Source organism: Centroberyx affinis, unplaced genomic scaffold (genome assembly GCF_046629955.1).
Source record: "Centroberyx affinis isolate AG114_WGS23_722 - 3 ecotype Tasmania unplaced genomic scaffold, CSIRO-AGI_Caff_v1 ptg001304l_1, whole genome shotgun sequence".
Lineage (NCBI taxonomy): Eukaryota > Metazoa > Chordata > Actinopteri > Beryciformes > Berycidae > Centroberyx > Centroberyx affinis.
This window is the reverse complement of record NW_027279810.1, coordinates 202,282-220,548: the sequence shown is the minus strand read 5'-3', so window position 1 is coordinate 220,548 and position 18,267 is coordinate 202,282. Positions and strand designations below refer to the sequence as shown.

The window sequence follows — 18,267 nt, the reverse complement described above, 5'->3', positions numbered from 1 at the left end:
GAACACCGAGATATAGGGAGCTTGCAATGAAGGATCAACAGGCTTTGTTAATGAGAACTGCGAGCTTTTAAAGAATTTACTTTTAATTTGATAAACAAACACATTGGGGTTTTTTTGAGAGGGGGGATTCTTGGTTGTTATTGTGGTTACAAGTCCATTTCTTGAAACAGGAGAGAGTGAGAGAGCCTGTGTGTGTGTGTATAAGATATTCCCTCTGACAGATCAATGAAACATCACATCACTCACAGCCTTGTGTGATAGCGACTGTGGCTTCACCCTGCTTCTGAAGGCCACAGCCCCAGTGGGGTGAAACCACAGCCAGCTCACAAACAAAGGCGTAACCAATCAATCTAATGAGACGTTAGTTCTTGGTTTTCAGTGAGAATCTCCAAATAGGTTATGGTCCCTTAAGCCTTTGGGATCTTTACACACATCAATGGGTGAATTTTGTTGAGCACCATATCTACTTTGCATATTAACTAGAGGGATTAACTTCTGAGTGTTTTTCAACTCCAGCATTGTTTTTGCCCGGGACTTGCCCTCATTAACTGTGGAATGACAATTAGATGTCTGTGGGAAACCAATAGAAAACTAAAGATGGTTCTGGTTGATAAGCAGTCCGGTATTCAGCACCATTAATGCAACTCTACCAGGAACTGTGTTGGGAATGAAGTAGTAATACAGCTGATGGTATTGCTTCTACTCTTGGAGAGTGCTGGCTGCTGCAAAGGCTGTGAAACATGTGCACATAAATAAAGCATGGAACGCCATAAAACCCCTCATGGGTCCAGGCTGAGGACAAGTAAACCAGCTGGAAGAAAGGGTAGTGGTGATGGAGAATGACAGCAAGTAGCAGTGTTTGTAACAACAATAACAATAATAATAACAATAACAATAATAATAATAATAAGAAGAAGAATACATGCATGCATACATACATATATAATACTTTATTAAGAACAAAAGAGCATCACATTAAAAATGAAAAATAAAATAAATTATAAATAGATCAGACAACATTCCAAACAATATTGGAGAGGAATAAAAATCACAGAAGGAATAAAAGTAAAAAAAAAAAAAAAAAGTTAAAAAAAGAAGAAGAAAGAAAGAAAAAGAAGAAACCAACTGCATATATGTCTCTATAAAAATGTGTCAGAATTGAGTTGAAGAAAATTTTGGGACATTGAGTCTTTGACATAAACTAGTCATGAAAGACACACAACTTATTGTTCTTTGGTTTAACAGAAAGATACAGCTGAGTATGCTCGGCATATGGCCAATAGGTAAATTATATAAAGAAAACAGTAGTGGCCCAAGAATTGACCCTTGTGGGATGCCACACATGATCAAAGAAGTAAAAGAAAGTGATTAAGTCAAGATTTTTTGTTTGACAGATAAGATGAGACCAAGTCCAGGACAGTCCCAGATATACCAACCCACTTTCTCAGCATATCAATCAGAATAGCATGATCAGTTGTGCCAAACACTGTCATCATTCGAACCCTGAGGAGGGCAGTTTCACTGCTATGATGTTTTACAAAAACCAGACTGACATTTTTCAAAAACATTATTTCTTTCAGTTACCTCAAGGAGTTTTGGAGATAAAAGATGCCTTTGAAAGCACTGATGGATCAAAGGACGCCGTCTTCAGGAGAGACTGAACATTTGGAATCTTTAAGTAGTCAAGAAAACAACCAGTGGAAAGACAACTATTCACAAAAGAGAGCAATCAAGGCCCTTTACCCATAATGTCTTTGGGAAATCTAGTGGGAATGAAATCTAGGGGACTGGATGCGATTTGTGATACAGTATCAGTAGAAACAGAAGGAGCAATCTACATCTGATGCCAGCAATCATTTAAACAGAAAAGGTTAAAAACGTATCAATAATCAGCAATCAACAATCAGCAGCAGAACACCTGCAGAGACGATCACTGCTGCTGCTGATTTGCTGAAATAAGTTCACAGAAACATTTAGTTCTTACTTTTTTTTTTCGTTTAAATGTTCTTCTTTTCCAAGTTTCCACGTTTTTTTTTTTTTATTACCAGCACTACATTCCTGAATTCCAGTGTGTTGTGATTAATAAGCCAAGCCAATCAGCCAATTAGCATATATTCAGGCTTATTAATGAACAACAAACGTGTACTGGATAAATGGATAGCCCTGCCACCAAAAGCCAAAACATGGAACTGAAGACATATTTTTCTTTAATTCTTAAGCTACATTGTAAAAAACAAATTTTGAGTCAGACAGAATTGCTTCCTATTTGCACGGCTAAGAATCTATGCATGATATACCCAGATAGATGAAAATTAGTAGTAGTCATAGTAGTATTGTTGTTGTTAAATCTACCATAAAAAGATATTTTAAATGAATGGAACTGGAAACAAGTGTGTATTTTTTTTTAGCAGGAAGCCAATAAATCTAGGCGGTTTTAACAAGGATAACCCTTGTCTCCCATTGATTATCATTCCTTTTTAAGATACAGTACTTTCTGTCTTTGAGGGTCCTTACAAATGTTATGAAGGATCTCTTGAACAAGATGTTGCTTGATAGCCTGGATATCATACAAATTAATGTCTAGTGCTCTGATTTGTCTTGGAGGCCTGGTTCTGTATTGTGTAAGCTCAGTCAAAACAAACTGAGTCCATTCCACCATACCAATGATAATCATTTAGATAATCGTTTTATTGTGTCATATCTAGGAAATGCTCTGATTGTATTCTGATTCCTGGTCTCTTTCATTAAGTTTGTTGTGGAGAAATTGCATTTGATCACCCAGCTAAAAAAAACAAAACAAAAAAAAACACTCAGCTTGAAAACAGAATTACTCACAGGAATTATACAGTATTATTCCAGTATGTCAGTGCTCAGTCCATATACTGTAGAAAAAAATAAAATAAAACCTAATTGATTTTTGAAACACTACAGCCACAGCTGACTGGGAAAGAGAATTGGTTTTTGCACCAAAAACATTTAGGTTTTGCCAGGGTCCAAAGCCTGTGGCACTGGACAATCACTTGCTCTGTGATTTGCCATTATGGGGCTTTATAGCACTGAAGTGAAAATAATAGACTGGGATTGACTTGTCAAATACATTGATTTCTGCAGTCCCCATTCAGTTCAAGACAGGTCGATCAATAAAGGGATAATGGACCCTACAAACACAGAGAACACAATTTTGAGATAATGCCCAGTGGAGAATACGTGCCATGCATACTGAGAATAGTTTTAGTTACTAGTGTTTGCGTGAGTAGAATTTCATCTCCATCGTGTTTTTGTTTGTTAGTGCCACTGGTGGATTCTGTATGAGCTCAGACATAAATTACATGATTTGTTGTTTTATGCAAATTCACTTTTTAATTGTAGCAATGCATCTCCTCAGTCAATTTAGTTATCTAACCCAAAGTGGACATTTTGACAGCTCCTATTCTGTTTGTAGGTGCTGTATTTGGTGAAGATCACTTTCTGAACTGGTGGTGGAGTTTGTGCTTTAACAAATAATATTATCAAACGACAAGACATCATTTCTATGGCAGTGGGGGACAGATGATGATTGACAGCATGAGAAAAATATAACCGTGTTGTGTTGGCGGTGGTGAGTGTTACCTCTTAGCATTTACTGTGTTAGACGTACCTTCCTCGTCATCATCGTACCTCATCATAGCATTTCGCACCACTCGTCTAAAATTGGACACCCTGGTGAGTATGAGCTAGCCCGCATCCGGGTAACCCACTGGACAAATATAAACCTGTGTGTGACTCTACAATCATAAGGGAGTGATTATTCTCATTTCAAGGTGGTGGTGGTGGTGGTGGTGGGAGGGGGGGGAGCACTGCTTGCTAGATGGTGGTTGCCATGGATTTCTCTCAAAAGCTTTTTGAATAATGGCACATCCCACTTCTGATGTCAGAGCTTGGAGCTGTTGATGTGAAAAGGGAGGAGGAAGGAGTCGAGAGAGAGAGAGGGAGAGAGAGGGAGAGAGAGAGAGAGAGAGAGAGAGAGAGGAGGGAAACGGGGGGAGGGAGGGTGGGAGGGGAGGCAGTAGCCTGTTGCTCATGATCATCAAATAACCTCCTCGTACTCCACAAGCTGTGTGCCTGTGCACAGACAGAGCAGAGTTGAGCGAGGCAGCAGCAGCAGCAGCAGCAGTAGTAGAAGAAGAAGCACATTTCACGTTTTCCTTCCTGCATGTTATTCTTGGTGCCTTCAGGCTGCTTCAAAAACTACCACCAACAGCTGCTGAGGAACTGATTCAGGAGCACAGTGAGTATTTTTTTTTTTTTTTTTTTGCTTGTCATTCATATCTTCTCACTTGAGACTGTTGTTGTATGTGACACGGTTTGAGAGTTTGTCACAACAGTACTAGTATCTGTTTTCACAACAAGTTGGAAATGACAGGGCGGACTACTGTATATCTGACATTTTAGCAATTGATATTTCAGTGTTAATATTAAGAACTATTTGTTGGGATAGAATATTGACTTTTGTCCCCTTTTCTCACTTTACAAAAAATAGTCTAAGTATTCAGTGCATTCAATCCCTTTGTAAAACCAACTTTGAAAATAATGTGTTGTAGGGGACAGATTTATTTGTTTATTTATCTTAATGCATTGCTAAGATGGAGCTAATTAAATATTTGCTCTGTAGTCCACATTTGATCAAATTCAACTATTGTTTAATTTTGGCTCTATCAACCCATCTACAACATGTCTTTAACAGATGACAGTGATTTGCATACTGGATACACTGCATACACTCCACGGAAACACGGCTGCAGATACACTACAGTATATTATGAACTGTCAACATTTACTGATACCTCAGAGACCGGCTTCTGTACACTGATTCTATGGCTGGAGAGTCAGAGGCTGTTGAAATGAAACATTCCCTGTGCCACAGTCTCTCATGCCAATGCACATGCTCTGCAAGCAGAAATATGCATACATGAATATTTGAGTTCTCAAATACTCTTGTTGGAGGATAAACTTTTCAATGTGAGACCCACTCCAAGCCATCAAAAAGTGAGTCATGGCCGATGTTAGGTTACAGTGAGGCCATAAGAGATAATTTTCAACACAGCACATGATCGCACATGCAATATTATGTTAGCAGGGCCGTTAATACACTGTAATTCACTCCATAATGTGATTATGTCTCCACAATGCAAATGCCTGTCTAAGACTTTCAGATAGTGATATATGATACATAATAGATCATTCCCACTCCCTCCTCCAGGTAATTCTGATTATAATGAGATGAACTAATGACTTTTCCCTGTTCTAACAGCCATAGTGGCTCTCTGATGGTCCTCCACATAGAGGGGTCAGCAAAGTAATTATAATCTGCTATTCCCCGGTGTCTTTATGTGTAAGGTATCTGAGATAGATGTCGTGACGTGTCATTAAAGCAGGTCGAAGAATCACAGTCCAACCAGCAACAATATTTCCCAGAGCACCTCAGGGTATGCAAAGAGATCTTTAGTTCAGTGTCAACAAAAACTGAGTGATGGATGTGCTTTGAAAGTATAAGTTGGCCTATATTCTATTCTCTTTTTCCATAATCACAGCTTTTTGCATGGTTTTAGACTTTGAGGACATGTGAATTTGGCCTTTGTTTTAATGAGTCTGTAGCAAAGTTCTTGCTGCTTTTATGTCCTGTATTGATCTGAGGGTTTCCTGGATTTTTGCCATAAGCGTACCAAGCCATGCTTTGCAAAACAATAAAAAGAATAAACCTAATTTCAATGGCCATTACCGCCTTGTCTACACTACATGGCATCTCATACATCCTGTGTGCACAACAACAAACATTTTCAGCACTACACACCAAGACAGTGTGTTTTATTTCTACTTCTGTAAGTAAGCGCAGTTCAGGCACTCCCAAATACAAATACCGCTATGTGGTATCTGTCTGGTCCACTTATTCCATCTCATCAACTAAAGTCATTTTTCAGTCTAATCTAATAATAGTGTTAAGAGTGGATGTTTTTGCCACTTTCAGGCCTGTACCAAATCCCCTTGCCTCTCTTTGATCCGTCATTGCTGGTACCTGCTGTCGCCTCATCCCGCAGGGACCTTTAGACTGGTCTGCTGCAGAGATCCTTTCAAGCACTCTGTCTCGGAGAGTGATAGACAGTCAGCTCTTCACTGGGATGATACATGGCCCACAGCGACACTTTTAACAGGTTTCAGTGAAGAAGAAATAGTTTACATAGCCTGGAGTGATCAGGTCATTGGATCAGTGCGGCACAGCAGGGAAAAGGCAGCGAAAGAGGACGGTATGAGTAGTAGGCTAATGCACACAGACAATGCTGAGAACTTAATGTTATATAATCTTTATATAATCAAGTTTAGTTGAGTAGTCACAGACTGTGAGAGTGTACAATCATCCACTTAGGAAAGACAAAAACCTGGGATTGCTGTCAAATAGTAAAATCATACCTACAAATCTAAATTAAATGATCAAGAATTCAGCTTCAGCACAATTTCAGTTTGAATTATAAGTTTGAATTGTTTTCCACTTTGCAGTTACCAGCGTTGCAACTCAGAGATCTCAGCTCCTCACCACACCCTCCCTTGAACGTGAAATGTAGAGGTGAGGGTGAGATGTTCAGGTGGTAGACTAAATATTGTCAGTCACAGTTTGTTTGTGCTAAGAGGATGAGGAGTGCTGAGGCATAATATGGAGAAGCGATGCAGAAACGGGGGGATTTGGTGGGTCGGCTCGGAGCCTGTCTGGGGGATAGAGTGCCTTAAGGCAGAGTGAGGGAACCGACAGGGGAAGGGCACAGAGAAACACCGGCGACAGCAAATGACAGACGTGCGATGATTCTCATTTGCACTTTGTTAGAGAGAGACATTTTGTGGAAAAGAAATACTGCAATGACTGAAAAGGACATTTCCAAAGGTTACTGTCTTTTTAGCATTTCAAATATGATCACGACGCTGAATCTTAAAAAACGAGGGGGATGGTGTGCCAGACAGATGCAGCAGTTCTCTTGAACTTTTAAATGGAACATCAGCACAAGTGGTTTGCGTTCCAGTTGAATGAAGCAAATTTCAACGGACACTGAGTGGTTAACAGAATACACAATAATCTGCCATTAATGCTAACATAGGTCATTATGGAAGTACATTAGCGCAGGTCTCTGCTCCTCATAAACACAGAGAGGGACATTATGGCGGACCACAGAGAGAGACCGGGAGGCAATTATTGCCCTGGAGATGTTTCTTTTTCCAGTGTGTTCGGTATGTATTAAAACCACCACAGAAAAAGACCTTTTATTTCTCCTTATCAACTATTCCTGCTGGAATTACTGTAAGCAAAGGTCTTCTGAGGTAAAGCCGCTTCTGGCATGGTCATGCCTGAATATTTCAACATTTAACCAGATTTCAAAGAGGGAGGGAGAGAGTGAGAGAAAAAGAGAGAGAGAGAGAGAGAGAGAGAGACCGAGTTCTTGGCAGTTCTTGTGGTTACAAGTCCATTTCGGGAAACACCACCCTTTTATAGTCCATTAGAGAGCGGCGAGCTGCTAAGGGAATACGATGAGAATTGGTTGTTTGGGAGGACAAAGAGACATTGTGCAGTCTGAATGGTCATTACGACTGAATGAGAGTCCAGGGTATAGGCTCCATTCTGAGGTGACACCTAGCATTGTCTATCCATGTGACACATTCCTGATGGAGGTCATGTCACATATTTTACAACTACATATATGTTTCGCCGTGCCTATAGAACAAACACAGTTGCTAGGCTATCTGAGAGAGGACAGCAAGGAGAGCAAGGCAGCTCTCTGCACTCTGAGTCTGCAGTCACCACAAGGATTTCCTATGTGAAACACTGCTAACTAGGTCGTACTTTCATTGTAAGTTTTATTCTCTGAGGTATTTCAATTTCTAGTTGAAATTCATGCTCATAAGCTCGGTGTGTGAGCATACTGAATTTTGTATTTCACAGACTGAGTCAAGTTGAATTGCAAATCTTGGATTCAGAAAGAGACTGGCAAAATGTGTCTCATTCTGACTCTTTGTAAATTACACTTCCACCAACATGCAGATACGGAGCTGCAAATAGCATTCATTAATAGATGAGCTATTCATGTTTCAAAGCTGACGCTCATTGTAGGATGCACATAGCAACTCTATAAGTGGTGATATTAAATGCAGTAGACTTCAGGAATTCAGAATAGGAATTCATATTCTACACATATTCCTCCGCAGACTGATGAAAAAAATCACTTTCTGAGGCAAACTTGAAAAGGGTTTCAGAATTCTTTAGAAATTTTAAAATATTCTCAATTAAAGATCCATTCAGCTCTGCTTCTAGCTTGTTGCACTGCCACAACAATATCATGCAGTGAGCATGTTCAGTCATTATACTCATTATAATCATCTCAGAGACATTTGCTTGTCTCGATGTTGGTGGTGCTAGTGAAGCTCTCCAAAGCGTTTAGACTCTTGAAGAGGGCACGGTGGGTAATGCATGCGCAATGCAGTCAGGCAACAGAGAATCACAACCCAGTGACTCACCAGGCAATCTGGAGAACATGCCCTGTGGCTTAGCTGTGATAACGCTGGCACAGAGAGAGGCCAGACCTCAGCCGATCTGGTGGGGAGAACAGCCTTCACTGGCTCCGTCTTTGCAGTGTTTCATCTCTCCTTCCGAGATAGACTTCATCCCCAAAGGAGGTGTTTAAGGCACAACAGAGTGAAGGAGAGAAAAAAGAGAAACACAAGTTAAAAAAATGTTCCTGTGACTGTGGAGAGGCAAAAGCACAATCGCTTCAAGGCAACGTGAGAAAGCAAATAGCCCCAAGGGGTTAAGTGTGATTTAATCTAGTAGGAGAGTGGCGTAGGCCTGTGCACATCCACACTGGTGATGCGCTGTAGGCGTATCGATAACCTCCACCACATGTAGGGAGAAGGTGAGAATTTATGGATTTCTAGCAGCAAAGGGGAGGAATTTTTTACAATGTTGAAATAATTGGTGAAATCACTTTCATCCTAGTGTTTTGCTTTTGTGAATGTCTCACTGTATTCTCAGCAAGTCAGTGCTAGGTTATGTCTAGTCTGATGACTGGCAAACAATACTGTGATGTGGTTCTTCCCTGGATATACAGTGCTGTACTGTGGAGTATTGCTGATGTGATATTACAGTATTTCCACTGTAGATACGCAGAATGCTGCAGACTATTCTGCGTAAACACTCAACAGAGACATGATTATAGTATAAATAGTGGTGCCAGTATAATATGATCACCTTATATTCCTCACCCCAAGGTTATATCAATGTATAGCGTATGCAATGGTGCTTAAAAGACACCAACAAGAGGCAGCACACCCAGCTTATAGGCAAATAAAAGCAGGCAGAGCGTCACAGAGAACAGCTTGGGGTGGGTTTACTCTAATTTGATGGGTGGAAGATGGGGTTGACTGTAATCACGGGCTCACACAAACTGACAGTGCAGGTGCCTAATAACCATTCAGTGACACATTCGCATCCCCCTTTTAGAAGCCAAGGCCTCCCTTCTGACCCAGGATTGGTGGTGTAGCGAACGCAGGCGCTGACATTTTAATTCCTGACTGGCTAACCTGCCGCCCCCTAAATCACTGTAATTGATTTAATTAGTTTGGACACAGGCCACGAGGTCCACATATTGTTGTTTTTCTCTCTGTCTTCTCTCTCACAGTGGAAATATTGGTATCAGTGTGAGTTCGCGATCAGTAGAACTTCTGATTGTATGATTGGTAGTCAGTTCACACACTTCGAAACATCATTGAAATTGGTGTGTTTGAAATGAAGCCACCCCAGCAATCCAAACTGAAGGGAGAGTTTATAAAGCACACACACACAGGTGGATTTATCAAAGCTTAAATATCTTCAATAGCCAGACACTGCAGTTACATCAGCGAATGCTCCAGCCATAATCAGTATAACATCAGGCCATTGTTTATGATTCCCAAGCTGCTGTGGATAACAGATGTTCATGCACCCTGGGGAGATGAACATCATATCCCTTGATGTCCAATGTATCTACATCAGTGATCATGTCTAATGATGCGTAAATGACATTTTCATACCACTAAATAGCACAGGCATGTCGCTTCTGTAATGTTAGACAATGCAATTTAGGGAGAGGAAAGCTGCAGGGAAATACGCTCAATTTCATTTTCATTGAAGGCTCACATGGGAATCAGAGGTTGGACCAAAATGCATGTAACATCCTAATGATATATAGTGGTGCTCATCTCAATAGGCAAGAAAAAAAATTCTATTGCAGCAGAGCCCCCTTGTCTTTGACTCAAACTTCATAAATATTTACAAATCTCTCGTTAACACTTGACAGTGTTCAACACTGTCACTGCCCACAGTCTCCTTTGCAGCTTGATTAATTAATATTGCACAAACAACTTTTGTCAACATTGATAATATTGATCTTGGCACAGTGACAGTCCGCTGAACGATCAGAGCCATGATAATGTCTGCGCATCACATTAGTGATTGTCAAATGAAATGTTGCTTAAAATCTGTTGTGTCTATCATAGACACTAAAGGTTTTAGTGCGTCACAGGAAGGAAGCTATGTGTAAGAAGCAAGGCAACTGAAATGTAATCCCAAATTATAATAGATATATTTTCATGGTAATTATAAAAGTAGTAAAGTGGTAGCATAAAGGAAACAATAGGTAAACGTTTTTTTTTGTTTGTTTGTTTTTCAACTTTACTCTGACAATCTCCATGATTTTAAGCGCAGCAAGAACATTTTGGAACCATCCAAATTTTGTGGTGGAGTCATTAGTGGTGGATGCTGTTGAAGTAAATTAAACCAATCAACTACCCTTCCTTTTTGTGATTTTGTAAAAATACAATAGAAAGTGAAACTGTATTTACAAAAAACCTTGCTTTTTGGTAAATAATAGGACCCTTAATGTGTGATGTGAAACTAATATGTTCCTCTTGTCCCGCTGAAGGTGACAGTGTACTGGAGAGAGGTTCAGCCCAGGGATGTGAGCGGGGCAGTAAAGATGACCCTGCTGGCAGGCGACGGCTCCGACTATGACTACAGTGCCTTGAGCTGTGCCTCTGACACCTCCCTCAACCCACCGCCCCTCCACGAGCAGGAGGCCCGAAAGGGAGCCTACTACAACAGGGCGCAGCGTGCCCCGGATCTCAGCAGCCTCCATGGAGAAACTCCGCTATCCAGCGCGCGTAAACTCCACGCCATCATCAACGTGGGCGGCCTGCGCTACCAGCTGCCTTGGACCACCCTAGAGGACTTCCCCCTGTCCCGCCTGGGCCAGCTGCACCTCTGCAGCAGCTTCGACGAGATCATGCGCATCTGCGACGACTACGACGTGGCGCGCAATGAGTTCTTCTTCGACCGCAGCCCGTGCGCCTTCCGCACCATCCTGACCTTCCTGCGGGCGGGCAAGCTGCGGTCCCTCAGGGAGATGTGCGCGCTCTCCTTCAGGGAGGAGCTGCTCTACTGGGGGGTCCCCGAGGAGAGTCTGGAGTGGTGCTGTCGCCGGCGTCTGCTGCAGCGCATGGAGGAGTGCGAGGAGATGGAGCGAGTGGAGGAAGAGGAGGATCTGCTGGAGGATCTGCTGGATTCAGACAGTGGCCACAGGGTTTCCAGCCACGCGGCAGAATCCAGACTGAGCCGGTGCATGGCCAAACTCAGGGACATGGTGGAAAGGCCGCACTCGGGCCTCCCCGGGAAGATCTTCGCCTGTTTGTCAGTGTTGTTTGTCACCATCACTGCCATCAACCTGTCCATCAGCACCATGCCTGCCATGAGGGAGGAGGAGGAGGCGGTGAGTAGACCATTGACCTTTAACAGATCACAGAGTATGGTGATCAAAAAAGTCACTGCCCACATACATACAAAAACTACAAAAGCAGAGACAAGACAGCTAACCATGTCAGAGCAGAAGCTCAGGTCGGTTTGGTCCATTCCTGTCCATGAAGCTTCATGAGGCCTCATGTGAAGCACTTAGCAGAAGAAATTATAATGAATTTATCCTGATAGTCTGGATGTTTACTGAATCAGCTATTCTCAAATCGAGGGTGGATGAAAGGACACTTTAAAGTGAAATCTTCTTTCACTGAACTAGTGTTTTCAAGTCAGTAATGAAAATAGACAAGAAGAAGCCACTTTGTTGACAGTGAACATATGAAGCTAGCGGCAAAGTGAGATTAGGACTGTCTGCATTCTTCAGCAGATGTGAAGTGAGCTGAATACAGAACTCATATGTTGTTTAGAGAAGCAGTCAGAACAAAATATCCCATTCTGGCACATTTCATCTCAGTTCAACTAAGTCAAAGGGGAGACTGCTTAGGTTCCCCTTGTTTTGCTACATTAAAAAATAACCTGACAAAATATTTGAAAAATTCTCATAAAATGCTCCTTATTATGTCTGACTTCAATCACATCCATAATTAGCACCTTGGCCTCTTTAGTCAAATGAAAAGGAAATTGAATATTTGAGTGGCACACTTCATTTCTTCATAGCCATTGTGCAGAGTTAAGTGCACACAGGATTGTAAAAATCAGTGCTTTATGTAATTATGTTGTTTCTTTTGCTGAAAATGTTGATTCTGTATGGAGATGGAAAGTAACTGCAACTACTTCAGTGTCTATACTTGAGTAGAATGTTTTTAGAAACAGTACATTTTAGTGCTTTTAAAATTCTGTACTTTCACTTGTTCTTGAATATATATGTGTGTGTGTGTGGGTGTGAGTGTGGTGGAGAGGTATCCATAATCTTAATGGTTTTCATTTGAATGTAACAGCAAGAGCATTTCAGTGTCTTATTTGGTTGTGTAGTTTCCTGGAGCTTCAGTAGATTCAGAGCACATTATGTGTGTGATGAGTTGTACCTCCTCTATTGTAGTGCCACATCTCCACACTTGTAAACTTGCACTGCTAAACCAAGAGCAGCTAGTTGTGACTGGACATTTTATGTAAAAAAAAAAAAGAAAAAAAAAGAAATAAAGAAGGAAATAAAAGAAAGAAAAGGAAATACTGAAATGACAAAAATAAGAGTAATGTTACCCAAGTACAGCATTTTACCTGTTAAAGGTATCTTCTTAGACCTGACACTCTCATTTTCTATTTGCACTTCAAACATTACCTCAGTATTGTTATAGCTGTTTAATTAAAAGTGCCAATGAACTGATTCTAACAACTTCAGTGTCTCTCATCCGCTGCTGCCAGACAGCAAAGTGTTCCATTAAAACTGTGTAAGTGTTCCTCTCTCTGACAAAGAACAAGTTTATTGGGCATTTCAGGTGCTTGGATGGCCTTGTTCAAACCATTTCCTACTCTGTGGGAGTGTGTTTCATAATGATTTTTTTCCCTGATATGGACTGCATTCAAAGGCTGTGTGCCATGCACTATGTGCTTTGAAACGCTTTGAATCTTATTTCAGCCAAGCACTGAATCATAACAACCTCTGAGAAAAATGCTGTCCTCAGAAAGAAAAAACAAACTAAAAACAAATATCATTAAAAACAGCATATCAATTTAATAGGGTTTGAGCTTAGATAGTATCCTTGTGTTATTTTTCCATATCAAGTGGCAAAACCAACATTCCCAAAGCCTCACTCAGTTCGACAGCCTTTGTCCACATGAACCAAGAAAGTGCAATTTGGGTGCAAGATGATCATGATCTGTGACGGGTAAATATTTGTCCTTTTAGAAATATTTTGTAGGTTGAAGTGTTCAATGTTTATCTCTTCAATTTCACATTGAAGTGGCTCCCTCTAGTGACGACAGCCACCACTCACACATGATGATGATGACAAAGCTCACCTCTGTTTCTTTCCTCATTAGGGCACATGTTCCCAGATGTGCTACAACATCTTCATCGTGGAGACGGTGTGCGTGGCCTGGTTCTCCCTGGAGTTCACCCTGCGCTTCATTCAGGACCGCAGCAAGCTGGCCTTCCTCAGACGGCCCCTCAACCTGATAGACGTAGTGGCCATCCTGCCGTACTACATCACCCTGGTGGTGGACAGCACCTCCACGGGGGAGAAGCGGCTGGGCTCCGGCAGCAGCTACCTGGACAAAGTGGGCCTGGTGCTGCGTGTCCTGAGGGCCCTGCGCATCCTCTACGTGATGCGGCTGGCTCGCCACTCGCTGGGCCTGCAGACTCTGGGCCTGACGGCGCGCCGCTGCACGCGGGAGTTCGGCCTGCTGCTCCTCTTCCTGTGCGTGGCCATCGCGCTGTTCTCCCCCTTACTGTACTTGATCGAGAACGAGATGGCCACCACGCAGGAGTTCAGCAGCATCCCCGCCACCTACTGGTGGGCCGTCATCACCATGACGACGGTGGGCTACGGGGACATGGTGCCGAGGAGCATCCCGGGCCAGGTGGTGGCTCTGAGCAGCATCCTGAGCGGGATCCTCCTCATGGCCTTCCCGGTCACCTCCATCTTCCACACCTTCTCACGGTCCTACGTGGAGCTGAAGCAAGAGCAGCAGAGGCTGCTGCAGAGGCGGACGCACTTTCTGCTGCGCAGCCGCATGGCCGGCCTGGGCAGCAACCTCTCCCTGGAGAGTGATATGCTCTTCCCCATGGGGCCGTCTGACTCCCGAGACCTGGAGGACTGAGAGTGCTGGGGAGGACAGGACATGATTAACTGAGGGAAGGAGAGAACGAGAGGATAGGGGAGATTAGTGAGCCTGGGAAGAAGAGAGAAATAGTCAGACATTGGAGAGAAAGATAAGGGTGAAGAGGAAGGACTGCAGCTTGAGGGGTGGAGACAGAAGCCTATAGATATGAAGCAGAAAAAGAAAGGAAATTTTAAAAATGTTCTCAGAGATGGAGCCTTGCTGGGTAACAGTGAATGTGTGGATAGACAGGAAGGATGCAGGATATGGTAGCAGAAGGGAGAAGGGGATGAGAGGAGGTTTAGAAACAACTGCTTCCATCAAAGAGACAATGTCAACTCAGTTTGCCAGCATTTGATTCAACATGTATCACACCATGGTCACAGAATCTAAGATGTATGTCCAACTGTCAAAAGATCCCAATAAACCTCATTAAGGTATTCAAGCATAACAATGGTGTATATTTAGAGTCATATATTGAAATATATTGTGATTCACACATACAGTACGGTTGGTTTGACACAATAAGAAATAACTAAAGCGCACATGACCCAACAGAATATGATGTTCTTCAGCTCTGATTTCTACAGAATTTATGACGTCATGGATTGGTGATGTCATGTGGGAGTCAGCCAGTGTAATTTAATGGAAGATGCGTCTGCTTGTGTTCACCCCTTAAAAGAGGTCAATGGAGTTTATCAGAGTTAATATGACCCTAAGTCCAATGAAGCATACCAATCATTTTCTGAATGACTGCTCACACTCAGAAAACTGTTTGGTTCCTTGATATTTTCCCATCTGGCACTATGAGTGTCAACATATTATTTTTGCTGTATGTTGTCTACCTTCTTCTATAGTCCTGGAGGTTGTACCTGTATATGCAATTTTTTTTTTTTATACTTTGAAACATTTTTGAACATAGCATTTTTGTGCCTGTACTGTAAACCCTGTCTTGCCCAAATTTATTGTCATAAACTAGAAATGACTATGTGACTTTTCTTTTTAATATGCATATTTATTCCTCTCTTTAAAGTGGATCTTACGTGAATTCCGACTGCTTCACACTTGTGCATCGTATTTCCACACTCAGCACCATGCACCAATGGCTACACATATCACGTTTGTTTGTTTGTCGTTTCACATTTGACCAGTAGGGGGCAGCATTGTGTCACAAAATGGACGTGGAGCCCATAGGAGCCTGATGATCACATCATTACATTTTACCACAAAATACCAAACAGTCCGTTTTTTCCCCTACTGTCTCGGCTTCTGTTTCACCAAGCGGCCTATGCCTGCATCACAACCTAGGCCATATAATGCAAAAGATAGTTTGCAATACATATACATAGGCTGAGGATAACAGACCTGTGTAGAATGGCTGTAATCACTTTACCTCCATTTTAGTAGCAGTAATTCCCCTTCATTGTATTTAAAGCATAGATAAGAGTTGAGGTCCACACAGATCTGAATGTCTGTAAATGTCGGCAATTCCAAATGAAATGATTGAATTTGAATGAAATTAAACATTCAAAATCCATCAGTGTATATCAACTGCACTTCAGTTCAACTTGTCATTCCTGTTTCCATTTCCAATTCAAAACAGAGTCCAAATGTACTGACTCTGACTTCACTATAATTTCCCAAACTCTAAAATATTTACATCTGGCATAAACCACAGGCACCATAACGTGGAGCCAAATATGGACCTGAGCCCCCTCGTTGTAAAGGCGGGGCTTCCGGGATACGCCATTCAGCTAAATCAGAAGCCAATTATACACAAACAATCCCACCAATCAGAGCGTGACAATCCGCTGCAGGCTCCTCCCCTCGACCCCCCCCCCCCCCCCCCCCACTCCCCTCCCCTCCACCGCACACCCCAATGTTTTGGTCGTGATTTCCCTGCGCGTAATTGCTGCAGGACTCGCCGGGGCCCCACATGAAAAACGACATTAATACAGTTTATACCCAATCCGGCCATTCCACCGGTCTCCAGCCTGTCTTCCTTCAACCAACCGGTTTATTTAGATGAAGCATGTTTGCCGCTGCGCTTCGGAGCCATTCCCCGTCATGACCTTACCGGCCCGCCCCTCCAGTTGAATGGGATCCCTCATCGCCACTCTCGCGCTCGCTTGGCATCGACTGTCTCTGCTGCTGCCGCCGCCGCCGCCGCCGCTGCTGCTACCAGGCACCGATTTGGGGAATCTGTGAGCTTATCATCTCTTTATTTACCAATTCATTCATGGTTTGATGCGAAACCCATCTGTGTGATCGGCGGAAGAGCGACAACGCCACATCTTCGGTAGCCTGCGCGTCAGGGTGAGTAAACTTGTTATTTTAGTGTGAGTGACTTCAATAATGACAGACGGACAGTCGGGGGGTCTGGGCTATTAAAAATGAATGAGGGTACATTTTGATCTCGACAATGCCGCAACGTAACTCAGTTTACCCTCCTTTATAGCCAGCATAAATCCTTATGACCTAATTTTGGTCATAAAGTTGAATCAGACCTGTAAGTTATATGAGAATTGGGTCTTTTTGGGGGGGAAACACGAATTAATGCATTTTCTGAAAATATCATTGATTTTGTTCATATTGGTGGTTGTTTGCTTTATGATGGGCATAGTTTACCCACCTTTTTATTTACCTAGTAATATGTCAGTGTGTGAGGTAGAGGCTTGTCAGAGATTTTCTAAAACCCAAACCGCAGTCTTTGATGTAGGCTGCATACTGTACAGTCCCTGATCTACTATACTTGTGGGACCCAGCAGAACACGTAGCTCTTTCTTTTCTATTGTCAAGTGTACTTTTTAATGTGCACATCCCCGTTTTTAAGGGAAGTGGCTCCCTGGGTGGATTTTTATCTTCCAAGCAGAGAGAGAAACTTATGGAGGCGGTCTCAAACCAGCACCAACACCTGTAGTGACGCTCTTTATGGGCGACCTGCTGTGGTTTTATGTGTGAGTGAGTGAGAACATGGGTGGGAATGGATATTACATAGTATAAATCTTTTGAATGTGATATAGTTAACATGTTTGGAATGTATTTCTGCTTGTTCGCAGAGCGCTGCAGGATCCCACTCACTAGATATGGGCTGTCATATGCTTAGGATTAGTGCTCTCCCACTCAACATGACTCAAAGGGCCAGATATTGACTCTAATGTGGTGGTAACTAATAATAGAAAACACTAGATATACATACACTTCAAAGTCATTTACTTTGCACTGCTCTAGTCTGTCATTTATCTCTATAGCCCACCACCTTGAGCATACAATGTTTAGATGCCATCCATATTTTTCTAGATTTTTTCTGCCTTAACACTGTAACCATTCATTGCCTGGCTGCTAATCTAGGATAACTGAACAGATCCACTAACCTAGCCTCTTTAATTGATCCTGATCTAGAAAACTGAAGCTAGATCAGCATCTAGGCTAGATTTACTCTGAGGCACTTAAATATCTGCCTGTCATTGTGTGCAAGACGTCATTGTGTGACACATTTGCTATCATAACAGATATAACACTTTGTACAGCCCTTGTGCTCTCAAGTGTTTTTTTTTTGTTACACACACACACACACACACACACACACACACACACACACACACACACACACACACACACACATACCCGCTGTTCCTCTATGGCAGTGT

At 42.3% G+C, this 18,267-nt stretch overlaps 1 protein-coding gene across 3 annotated transcripts; it reads left to right on the top strand.

Annotated features, from left to right (window-relative positions):
* The first annotated feature begins 11,027 nt into the window (after positions 1-11,027).
* kcng1 (potassium voltage-gated channel, subfamily G, member 1) lies at positions 11,028-16,920 on the top strand. 3 transcript variants are annotated; one of them, XM_071525545.1, is made up of 3 exons: positions 11,028-11,816; positions 13,838-14,505; positions 16,761-16,920. In XM_071525545.1, the coding sequence occupies exons 1-3, from the start codon at positions 11,028-11,030 to the stop codon at positions 16,918-16,920; spliced, it is 1,617 nt and encodes a 538-aa protein (XP_071381646.1). The 3 variants fall into 3 exon arrangements, with proteins under 3 accessions (XP_071381646.1, XP_071381645.1, XP_071381647.1); XM_071525544.1 differs by having other exon boundaries at positions 16,758-16,920; XM_071525546.1 differs by lacking the exon at positions 16,761-16,920 and having other exon boundaries at positions 13,838-14,617.
* The last annotated feature ends 1,347 nt before the right edge of the window (positions 16,921-18,267 follow it).

Coding starts and splice junctions, on each gene's coding strand:
- kcng1 (XM_071525544.1), top strand. CDS start 11,028: ATGACCCTGCTGGCAGGCGACGGCTCCGACTATGACTACAGTGCCTTG. Junction 11,817..13,837: donor TGAGGGAGGAGGAGGAGGCG/GTGAGTAGACCA, acceptor TTTCCTCATTAG/GGCACATGTTCCCAGATGTG. Junction 14,506..16,757: donor CAGAGGCTGCTGCAGAGGCG/GACGCACTTTCT, acceptor CTTGGCATCGAC/TGTCTCTGCTGCTGCCGCCG.